This window comes from Sapajus apella, unplaced genomic scaffold (genome assembly GCF_009761245.1).
Source record: "Sapajus apella isolate SASKATOON/1434 unplaced genomic scaffold, GSC_monkey_1.0 scaffold44, whole genome shotgun sequence".
Lineage (NCBI taxonomy): Eukaryota > Metazoa > Chordata > Mammalia > Primates > Cebidae > Sapajus > Sapajus apella.
The window spans coordinates 4,907,398-4,919,473 of NW_022436984.1; the positions used below are offsets into that span (position 1 = coordinate 4,907,398).

Sequence of the window (12,076 nt, forward strand, 5' to 3'; positions counted from 1 at the left end):
TATCTGTGCCCTGCATGCTGAGTGGCCTTTGGACAGGAGGGCTCCGGCTCCTTCCTCCAGGGCTGGCTGCCGAGACTCCTCCTTGGGGACAGAGTCTATAGCAACCTCCCTTTAACTACCATGGAACCGCAGAGTAAACTCGCAGCTCAGAATGATGCTCAGAGACACACATGGGATGTTGATGAGTGGGAGGAAGGCCTGAGAGCTTCCCTGGCCACCGCTCCTCTGTGCAGACCATGCCTGCTGCTGCAGTCCACCCACACTGGCCCAACCCAGGGAGCCACAGGATGGGCAGAGAGCTAGGGCATGGGCCCTGGTGATGTGGCCTCTGGTACTAGCTCTGCCCTATCTGCCTGTGGGGCCTCATCAGTTCGCTGGGCAGTGATTTCCTCAGGGTAATAGACAGTTGAAGAGTAAAGGATTTGGTCAGGCTGATGTGGGTGTGGATTCCAGCTCTGTTACAGTTATTTAGCTTTGAGAAGCCATGTAACCGTCTAATCCTCAGTTTCCTCAGTACCTGCCTATCTGTAGGGCTGCTGTGAGAACTGAAGGAGATGCTGTTGTCAAAACATTTAGCATAATGTGCCACCTGTGGAAAGGCCATGGAATGTCAGCAGTTGTTTCAGTCACATGAAGGGCTGGGTCCAGAGTAGGTTACCAACACTGGCTGGACCTAGAATCAGCTAGGTAGCCTGGAGAAGTAGCAGTGTCCAGGACCTACTCCTGATGGAGCAGTGAGGACCTCTGGGATTGGGGCCCAGACACCTAGAGCTAAAGCCCCACAGGGGGCTGGGATGTGCAGCAGGCTGAAGACCACCAACCAGGAGATCACCAAGTTTCTTTCCCAACCTAACAGACTCTGTCTTGACATCTCTTCTCCTGAGGGCCCCCTGGCTCTTCCCTCTAAGCATAACTACAGGCCTCCAAGGTTTTAAGCAGGAGGGAGATTCTCAGCACTCAGGGAGAGCTCACCCCAAGGGCCTGCATTTGTTGGGCAACATCTCTTAGCTCCTGTCCATCGAGGTCTTGGAAGATGCCCAGGGCCTTCCTGTGGCCAGTCCCAATCCAAGGTAGTTCTGAGCTCCTTCCTTCAGCCCAGCCTCATGCTTCTTGGCTCCAAGCTGTTCTGAGCTCCTGGAGGGCTGGCAGGCTCTTAGAGGCATTCACATTCCCTGTCTGGCCATGTGCCTCTTGGCTTCTAAAGGGGGCTATGTAGAGGGGCAGGGGACTTTGGGCTCTCACCACTCAGGTGCAGAGAAGAGCAGAGAGTCACCTGCCTTCCTGGGCTACAGCCAGAAGCTCAGAGGAGCAGTCTGCTTACCATCCCCCTGTCCGGTCAGGAGTGGCCACCACCGAGGCAGCGCTATAGAGGTATGAGTGACTGCAGGTGGGCACCACCCAGAAATGCATCCCTCAGTAAGCAGATGTTTAGAACAGAAGGCACCTGAGCTATCACATTGTCTAGTCTCTTAAAGGGAACAGAGGATGGGGCCCAGAGAGGGGAGGGCGCCTGTCTGAGGCTGCACAGTGAGTGAACAGGACCAGATCTTGGACCTCTGGCCCCTTCCTGGCCCAACTAAAGGACAGAAAGAGAACATGTTTAAAACCATTCCTTAAAAATAAACAAACTCCCTTCCTCTTGTTTACCTCTCTGGTTGGGATAATGTGTAAACTCCCCTACTGCCATTTTTCTTCCATCTAGGAAGAATTGAAATAGTTCAGTTATTTGTAAAATTTTAAATGACCAGCAATGTGGCCTTTAAATTAGCCAGTAATAATCCATAGAATGGAATTCTGCATTGTCATTAAGAGGAATAGATCTGTCCTGCTATGTCCTAAACATATGAAGCATGAAAATAAACATGTGCATTGATCATATCCCTATAATCATCACGGGGTCTGTACATTCCTGCCTGTTCACAGTACAGCATCCTTCATGGTTACGACGCATGTGTATGTTGCCAGGGGAGTGTGTGTGTGTGTGTTGGGTGCAGAAGGAAGGCATTGACAGATAAAAGGTAACTTTTGACACCTATTTAGGTAGCACAGGTAAAAAACCAAACACATATTTAAAAACATAGCACAATTATAATCTCTATTGGGGAATCCCACCATATACTATTACATTTGTAATGAAATTACCTAATAGCCAAGGGCACAAGAGAAGACTCATTTGTTGAAAATATCTGTTTTTGCCAGGTACTATACAAGGCATTTTGAATGTAGGCTCTTCTTTGAAAGTTGGAATTAAATGGATAATGACAAGAAAGACAGAATGAAAGGAGTGTAGTTTGCTTCTATGTTAAAAAAAAAGATCAAGCAGCCGGGTGCAGTGGCTCACGTCTGTAATCCCAGCACTTTGGGAGGCTGAGGCAGGTGGATCACCTGAGGTCAGGAGTTCGAGACCAGCCTGGCCAACATGATAAAACCCAGCCTCTACTACAAATACAAAAAAAAAAAGTTAGCAGGACATGGTGGCAGGCACCTATAATCCCAGCTACTCGGGAGGCTGAGGCAGGAGAATCGCTGGAACCTGGGAGGCGGTGGTTGCAGTGAGTCGACATTGTGCCATTGCACTCCAGCCTGGACAAGAGTGAAACTCTGTCTCAGAATAAAATAAGATCAGGCCGGACATGGTGGCTCATGCCTGTAATCCTAACACTTTGTGGGGCCAAGGTGAGCCAATCACCTGAGGTCAGGAGCTCAAGATCAGTCTGGCCAAAATGGCGAAACCTCGTCTCTATGAAAAATACCAAAAAAATTAGCTAGGCATGGCGATGGGCACCTGTAATTCTAGCTACTTAGGAGGCTGAAGCAGGAGACTTACTTGAACCTGGGAGGTGGAGGTTGCAGTGCACCAAGATCACACCACTGCACTCTAGCCTGGGCGACAGAGTGACACTCCATCTTAAAAAAAATAAATAAATAAGATCATAAATGTGTGGATGTGTATGAGCACTTAATAACATAGTACTTGTATGCCTGGGACATTTCTAGAAGGATACATTTCTAGAAGGATACAGGGTACAAAATACAGATACTAAAAATGTAGGATAAGATGGATATTCATTTTTCATAGTGTACCTTTTATATTGTTTGTATTTTGTATCACATAAGCTATTTTTATATTAAACAGCTAGCTGGTTAAATAAAGACCTGTGAAAAGTCAGCAGAGTCTATAAATGGTTTGGTTCTAACCATGTCTTTGTGTGGGTACTCAGCAGGTTACTTTCAGTTATGGAGTCTGTAATACTCTTTGTAAGAATCATTTCAATCCAAGCTTTGTTTCTAAGCTGAAATCTTGCTCCTCCATCCCCCCAGCTCCCAACTGATTGAGAAAAGGAAAAAGATAAGGACCAAAAAACAGAATATTTTAAGATCAGCTGAAATTCCACCTCCTCTACAAAGTTCTTTGGACTCCATTATCTAGCAAGCTTTTCTCTCAGCCATGAGATCCTGCTGCTGCGGCTCTGCCCTCCCCTCTGACTTGCATGGTGTCTGCCATATAGGAGACGTGCTGTGTTGATCTTGAGCAGAACACCTGCATTATGACTGTGTTCCTTCCTGCCAGGTACCTGCTGGAACAGGATTTCCCAGGCATGAGGATTGGGCCTGAGCCCACCACGGACTCCTTCATTGCGGTGATGCAAGGAGACATGGAGGGGATCATCCCTGGGAATGCCCTGGTCGTGGATCCCAAGAAACCCTTCAGGAAACTCAATGCCTTCGGCAATGCCTTCTTGAACAGGTGAGTGTGGAGGGGAACACAACACTTTGGGGTGCTCTATTTTCTTCTTCTTGGAGTATGGGATGTGAAAGAACAGTAGGTAGGATCTTGAGAGGCTTGGTGCCTTTTCCAAACCTGGAGTCTCCTGTCAGTCTTTCCATACCTAGGTTGCCCCTTGCTTGCTGGGAGTATAACTGAGTCAGTTGTGCGATGCAGGAGCCACAGAGGCCAGGCTGATTCCTCCTTATCAGGAAGCAGGGAAGGATACAACAATAACTTAGGTCACATTCCCCTACTCTGCACCTACCCCTAGTAAAAGCGGAGGAAGATGTTCCATATCTTTCCCAGCATTTGCCTAAACAGGCAAAGGCTGGACTTGCATCCAACTAGAAGGAGGCAGACGAAGGCTCTTTTCTGTTCATGGATATTGTTTCTACCTGGTGGAAAGAACCCTGGACTTAAGACGGAAGCCTTAGGTTTGAGCAGTAACTCTTCCACTAAATGAAGTGAGTGACCTTGCACAGGTCACCTCTCTTCCCCTGGGACAAGTTCAGCCTTGCAGATACAAGATCATCATGATGATTTGAATAGAAAAAGCTCTAGAGATGCTTGGCAAACTAATATGAGCCTTCAAATGAATTATTCTGCTTAATCAGAAGCAGGCTGATCCCCTGCTCACACTTCCTATACTTATAAATCCAATTTCACGTGTGCATGGTAAATACTTTGAAAATAATTTTAAAACTACTTTTTCTAATTGGAGGTGTTTAGAGTAGAGGTAATGAATATGGGCTTTGCCTTCAGATAGACCTGGGTTCAAACCCCACCTCATACGGGGGATCTTGAACAAGTTGCAAAACTTCTTTTTTGCTAATTTTTCCCATCTGTAAAATAGGATAATAGGAGTGAACGGAGAAATAAGTGGGATAATAAACAGAAAACACTCTGTTCCCCACAGAACAGAGCCCCAGGCCACTAGGGGCCTGGTGTCTACTGAAATAAAACATGAATTCTATCCCTGGCACATAGTAATCAGCAGGTTAGTTAGTGACAGTGTTATCATGTCTTGTCTCATTTGATTTCTTAATTGTTCGGTGAATGGAATAGGCATCCGCTGTGGTCATTTTTCAGTTGTAGAAGTTGAGACTCATTGCCCAAAGGATTCTCAATGTCTCTAATCCCAAAGAATAGTTTTTATAAAGCTACAAACTTGTCTTTGACCTTTCCTATAGTGTCATGGAGTCAGTCTGAGAAAGGGATAGGAAGAGGACCACATGCATGAAATGTGGAATTCTGAGTGGTCAAGAGCAGGGAGCAGAGGAGGGGTCACGCTGAGAAATCTCGAGAACTTGGCCTGGCAGAGAGAGAGGCCCAGGCATGGGGTTTAGTTTGTGTCGAGAATGAAGCTGAGGTCAGTTTAGGAAGAACGAGGAGGCAGTTGCGGTGGCAAGGTGCAGTGGGGCAGGCGTCCTGGAGTCCAGGGGTGTCTCTCCTACCTGGAACTGAGTGAGGAGGTCCTGGATGCCCAAGATGCTAAAATGCAGAAATGGAGGGGGTGGGATGAGCATGATTCAGAAGAACAAGTCAGCAGAGATGAACAGAAGCAGGGATATCTGAGCAAGGGAGTAGGCAATGAGTTTCATTTTGAACACGTTGAGTTTGCAGTGATGGTGAGTCAGCTGAGGAGCATCGTCCTATCTGAATGCAGAGAGGAGAGGCTGGACCCCAGGGGAGGGAAGAGAAAAGCCAGGGAAAACAAGAGGAAACAGGGATTGTTGCAAGAGAGGCGTACAGGTTTAGTGGTTAATGCCATTTTCGGATAATTGTGCTTATAATGATATAGTGTATTGTATTATGTGTAACAGCATATAGCCTATTATGATAACAGAATTTAAATGATTGCCATCATACGCTGGGTGCATTCCTGAGAGCTGAGCGCTCTTATGTCATTAATCAAACCCAGCAAGCCTCATGAACTCTATTGTTAAATGCATTGAAACCAGGAGGTGTGTGTGAGGTTGGGTGGGAGTGGTTTACTTTGGTAAAGACACTTAACCTCTGAATATTATTATCTTCATGTAGAAAGTGATAAAATGTAAATTGCCATAATCCAATCCTGCAAATATTGTGTGAAGAAAATCTGAGAGAGAAAGGAAAAACTATATAATTCTTTACAGTGGTTACATTTTTTATTTTATTTTATTTATTTATTTTTGAGACAGGGTGTTGCTCTGTTACCCAGGCTGGAGTGCAATGGTGTGATCTCAGCTCATTGCAGCCTCTACCTCCCAGGTTCAAGTGATTCTCCTGCCTCAGCCTCCCGAGTAGCTGGGATTATAGGCATGTGCCACCATGCCCGGCTAATTTTTGTATTTTTAGTAGAGACAGTGTTCTACCATGTTGGACAGGCTGGTCACGAACTCCTGGCCTCAAGTGATCTGCCTGCCTCGGCCTCCCAAAGTGCTGAGATTACAGGCATGAGCCACCGTACCCGGCCTACAGTGGTTCCATTTAGGGAGTGGAATTGAGGAGGGCAGAAGGATGGAGAAGAGAAAGACCTTCCTATTTCATTTTATGTCTTGCTGAACCATGTTTTTATTTTTACCATGTACATTTATTTTACAAAAAAATAATTTATAAAGAAAATATGTAGGAAGGTGTTATGAAACAAATAGCATGCACATAAAAGGTGACATTATTAAGGGGTCCTGAATCTCCTTCTAAATCTGTGACTTCAGTGAATAAAATGAAGGTGACTCAGGCAAGATCCTGCATTTCCAGAGTGACCAGCTGTCTGGCCTGGAGGGCAGACACTGATAAGGAAAGAACTGTGGCCACAGGAGGGGCTGTGTCTCCTGGCTCCCTCCCAGGTGCCTTGCTAAGGGGTAGAATTCATGTTTATTTCAATAGACACCAGCCCCCTAGCGGCCTGGGGTTCTGCTCTGTGGGGAAATATAAGGCTGATCCAGTCCAGTGGACACAAGCCTTAGAAAAGTGGAAAGAGCCAGTGGTAACCCAGGCAAGAGGAAGAGCAGGGCTGACCAGGCCTTTGTGGGAAAGTTGACATTTGACCTTGCCATTAAATCATGAGTGAATGACACCAAAAATGTAAAAAAGAGAGGACATTCCTGGCAGAAAATACTGGAAGGGGGGGAGAGGGAGAGAGAAGGAGAGAGAGACAGAGAGAGAGAGAGAGAAATATGCATCACTAGGGAAGAATGATGAGAGAATGTGGCTTTCTGCAGGCACCTGTGAAGTCGTGAGGTTCTGAGATTTTTCTCCAGCAGCACACAGCAGCTGAAGTGGTGGATGTTTAGGTTGGCTGGGGGTCTGCCAGGCATGTCCACTGAAAGGACAACAGGGGACATGGAGGAGCCCTCTTGCATGTGCCACCAGCTTCGCTGCAGCCCCCGCAAGGTGCTGCACCTGAGATTTCCCGGTTCCCGTCTCTGTGCTGCCGAGTGGTCCTATTTCACACCCTCTGTCTGCTCCCCTTCCCTTTCTTCTCTTGAATTACACTTGACTGCTATCGTAATAGAGATGTTTGGCCTTTAGATGCCCAAATATGTGTTCCTGGTTGGTTGCCATTCTTCAAGACCAGCTCTAGTGCCTCATCCTCCAGGAAGCCATCTCTCTGCCTTGAATCTTCCAAATATTTCATCTGACTTCTCTCAGGGTGCTGGTCCCATTGCACTGTGTATTCTGGTTGTCCATGTGTAGGCCTCCTCTCCTGCACCAGGCCGTGACCCTTGGAGACAGGGATCGAGGTTTGGACATCTTAGTGTCCCCAGCAGTAGGAGCTGCCTCACGATCATCCAGGGAGCTTCCTCAAAGCATAGATCCTGAGTGAGACTCACTTCTGGGGCTGGGATTCTGGCCTGGCTGCATTTTAAGCCAGGCAGGCTTGTGATCCTCTGGCCGTGGCACCCAGCCTATTATCTTGCACAGAGTAGGGCTTCAGTTACTGTTGCATGATAACCCATTTACAATGAGGACCTATACAGAGAAGCACAGCCACTCTGCCCACGAGGATCAGATCAGAAGGAGGATGCCCAGACCCTGACTCTGTACAGCGATGCTTTGGGACAGACCCTCGAAATCCCTCCTGCCTCGCTTGTCCCTAGGGGTTCATAGGAAGAGGAGGCAGGGGGTCTTCTCATTGACTCTCTAAAGAAGCTGAGGTTCCTAGAGAGGGCCAAGCTAAGTGGAGTTACTCAAGGCAGGGAGGTAGCTGGTCAAGGACAAACTAAAGACAGGGCCATAGAATTAGACCCAGGCTTTGGTCACACATGAAGATGGGATGTCGCTATGGAGTAGCCCTGCTGGTCACACATTTTACCAAACACACCCTGGTGCAGAGCTCTCTAACACTGGATGTGGGGAGAGGCAGGAAGACTGGGGTTCTGCCCTGGGTCAGCTGTCAGCCATGCCCTGCACTGGGCAAGCCCCTGGCGAACTGAACCCCTCTGCATGCACCTGCAGCTCACCTGAGAAAGACAGGTGGTTGGAATCATGGGGCTGGATCATGAAAGGTGGGTACTCACCCAGGTTTCCTCTGCCCATGCAGGTTTGTGTGTGCCCAGCTACCCAACCCCGTGCTGGAGAGCATCAGCGTCATCGACACGCCAGGGATCCTCTCTGGGGAGAAGCAGAGGATCAGCCGGGGTAAGCAACCTACCTAAGGGGTGTTGGCTGTGGACTTCATGGTTCTGGCATGTTCACTCTGTTACATACCAGAAGAGAAGCACCCAGGGCCATGCTGTTCCTTGGCCAGCCGGCACTTCACCTGTGCTGTGTGGGATCATTTTACCTGCGGCAGCCCTAGGCAGGGGTCAGCAGGGGTCGGGAGAGGAATTCAGGTCCACCATAGCTCAGGAGACAGTTGGCCTCAGTTTTCCCATCTGTAAAATGAAGACATCAATATCAGCCTCACTTCATTGGGTTTATTCATGCTACAAGAGGTACCTTCCATGGCCCTGACCCTGGCTTGCTTCTTAAGTTCCTGGGGAGCTTGCAGCTCTGCAGGACAGCCAAATGCATACAGAGAAATTCAGCTTAATAGAGTCAGTGCTCTGGGTCCTAAGAGGAGGGAACCAGGTAGTAAAAGCGCTTCGAAAACTGTTCACTCCAGAATAATACAGGGTAATTGCTCATTAAATGAGGTTGCCTGGTGTGGTGGTTAGGAGACAGAACTCTGGAGTCAGGCTGGCAGGGTTCTAAGCCTGCCTTTCCCACCTCCTAGCACAGTGACCCTTGGCAGGTTTCTAAATTTTGGTAACTTTATCTGAAAAATGGTGGGGGGTGGGGTGGGTAGTACTATCCATCTTCTAGAGTTGTTTGAAGATTAAAAGAAATGCTTTAGATAAAAAGCCTTTTCTGGCTGGCATGACCACCTAGTAACCATGAGGTGTTATGGATCATCATCGTTTTCATCATTGTTTTCTTTTTTCTAGTTCTAAAATGCTAGGCAGATGCTGTCAGAAGCTAAAAGCAACTGCTCTGGGCCCCCATCCCCAGCCTGTCCTGCCACAGTTTGCCGAGTGTCCTGCATAGCCCCCTACCCTTTCTGTGCCATGTGTTGTATCTCTAGCAAGAAAATCAGATGATGCCATATCCACCCCAATATTAGAACTAGTTGCTGGGGCTGGAGTGACATCAGCACTTGGAAGTCAGCCTGTGGTTAAGGGAGGGCTTGGAACTGCTGGGGATCTCTGGGAAGCAGCTAGAACTCTTGTCTGAATGGACCTACGTAGGTGACCATCTGCATGTGCCTTCACCCTCTGTGCTCTGTGGCTCCAGCTGGGACACAGTTCCATCCTGCCCGTGTCTGTGCCACCACAGTGGGGCCCAGAAACCTCTGCTCTTTCTGCAAGAGCATGGCCTGCCCAGGCCAGCACTGCTCAGACTAGACCGCTCAGAGGAGAAGTCACAACCTCATGGTGTGACAGGCAAGTGCTCCCACAGCTGTGTATTGATGAGGCCCAAGTGGTCCAGACCCTGGGCCCAGGTGCAGTCCACTAGCACCAGACCTGAGCTTCTGTTCAGTGCCCCTGTGAGCTGCCTTGGTGTCCTCTCTGCAGAGAGCAGCTCTCTTCTGATGAGGCCAGGTGTGTGGTACAGGGCCAGGCTTGGCTCTTTGGGGCTACACTACGTCTGTGTGTGAGCTGCCAAGCCTGTCCTGGCCAGGAGTGGAGAGGGAAGAGGGGCCCTCCAGGCCAGCAGCTTGCTCAAGGGCCGGGTTAACCCATCAGCCCTCCGGGGAAAACACAGCCTGGAGTCCTCATCCTGTAGCAGGTGGGAGGGAGAAGGAGGCTGAACATCCTGAGCAGGAAAGCCCTGCTCTCTCTCCTCACCACCTCTTGCTTTGCTTAGGAGGTAAGACTGGGAAGAAGAGGGGAAATGAAGCAGCTGAGTCAGGAGGGACTTGAGAAACTGTGTTAGCAATTCCTGTAATTGGTGGCCTGTGAGTTCTAGGACATCACAGCGTTCCCTGGGAAGGGAATGTTGGGAGACTTTGTTCCCTGGCTCCCTGTCTCTGCTGTATTGTGGAGGTGAGAAGGAGCAGGAATCCATGGCCTGGGAAACAGGGATGTCTGACCCTCCTTCCTTCCAGCCGATGTGCGCTGTAGCGCCTGGCTCCCTGCTCAGCGCCCTGTGTAGGGCAGCGCAGGTGATTCCCCTGTCTTGCATTGGTTTGTTTCCCTGAGCACCCCTCTTCTCCTAACCCACCCATTCCCACCCTTAAGTGGTTCATCTCTGGGGTTCACTCTGCATTTAGGCCTAAAAGGGATTTGCTGTTTTACTCAGGCAGCTCAGGACTCCTTCAGGAAGGCTGGGGAAAGCCACCTCTTCCCAGGGTTATGTCCCTGGGGGCCGTGCACATGTGTACCCAGAAGGCCACTGCAGCCTGACCAGCAGGTCCAGAGAGGACTCCAGCCTCTGAGGTTTCCAAGGACACTGTACTAGGAGTTCAGAGCTCTGGGCTTTAGAACCTCTGTGTGTCTCAATAGGTCACATTTTCAGTGTCCCCATGTGTAGCAAGGGGTAATGATATGCATCACACAGCCTTCTTGTGAGGTCCATAGACCATATGAAAACACAGGCCATAGCCCTGGGTCTGGATCGCCATGAGCAACCTTCCTCCATCCTTATCTGTCAGTTGGCATCACCCATTATACAATCCCAGAGTAATCTCTGTGAATGTCTGTGCAAAGGATTCTGGGCCCCACTATGATGGCACAGACATGGGCAGGATGGAACTGTGTCCCAGCTGGAGCCACAGAGCACAGAGGGTGAAGGCACATGCAGATGGTCACCTACCTAGGTCCATTCAGACCAGAGTTCTAGCTGCTTCCCAGAGATCCCCAGCAGTTCCAAGCCCTTCCTTCCAAGCAGTGCACAACCTGTGCAGCTGTATGTGGCAGACTGGTTCCCAGGGACTCCTGCCTTCCTCAGTTCCTATCCTATTTCATTCTTTTCCTATTTATCTACCTCTCTCCTGCCTTTGTCTGTTGGACCTCAGTGAATGCCTTATGCAAATTAAGTTCTTGGCATTCTTGCCTGCACTTCCTAACCCCTCTCACCCCACAATAACTAATCCCCAGGTCCCCATACTTCTGGGAGAAGTGATGGCCCTAGGAGTGGCTTTGCAAGCCAGTTTGTTTTCTGCTTTCTTGAGTCCAGAGTGTAAATGCAGCTGCTGGCAAAAGCAGCCTGCATTAAAATCAAGAGCTAGGAGCTGGGCTGCTGGTGCCTGGTGCAGTGCTGACCTCAGCACCCTGAGGAGACCAGGAAAGTTGGGCGGAGGGCATCAGATGCCCTCAGTTATCTGTAGGACCCCAAACAAGGAGAGTTTCCAGGGTGCCTTTCTTTCCCACAATTGGCCTTAGAACACATAGTTCCGGTTTAAACTGACACACATAGACCCTCCCCCACCCATACCTCCTTTTACACACACACCCACACCCACATATGCACACAGACTCCCCACACATATCCCGCACATATACACAACTCCCCTCTTCCCCACAGCCCTCCCTCCCCCACTACACAAATGTGTGCTGAGAACCAAACTTGCTTCATCATGGCTTCTTGCCTGGGGCTCCAAGAGCTCTGGGTTTGGCCACAGAGCAGACTGGGTGCTTCTCACCTTCCTCCAGCCAGCGCAGGGCAGGACTGGACACCCTTGCTCCCTGGAATAATCCTGCCAACTATGTCCTGCACTGGGCCTCATACCTGGCGCAGGGCTGTGTCTCACCAGAAAAAAAGGGGCAATGTTATCAAGTCAGCACAAAGGCCCCAATGGGCCACGTTAGACTGCCTGTTCTGCAAAGTGAGCTGCTTCCAGGG

General features: G+C 49.2%; 1 protein-coding gene across 2 annotated transcripts in view; it reads left to right on the forward strand.

Moving 5' to 3' along the window:
• Positions 1-12,076, forward strand: part of EHD3 (EH domain containing 3) — a 37,040-nt gene that overhangs the window by 9,252 nt on the left and 15,712 nt on the right. For both annotated transcript variants that reach the window (XM_032239222.1, XM_032239223.1), the window contains exons 2-3: positions 3,572-3,748; positions 8,295-8,392. In XM_032239222.1, the coding sequence (XP_032095113.1) occupies positions 3,572-3,748; positions 8,295-8,392 (275 nt within the window). The remainder of the gene's footprint in view (positions 1-3,571; positions 3,749-8,294; positions 8,393-12,076) is intronic.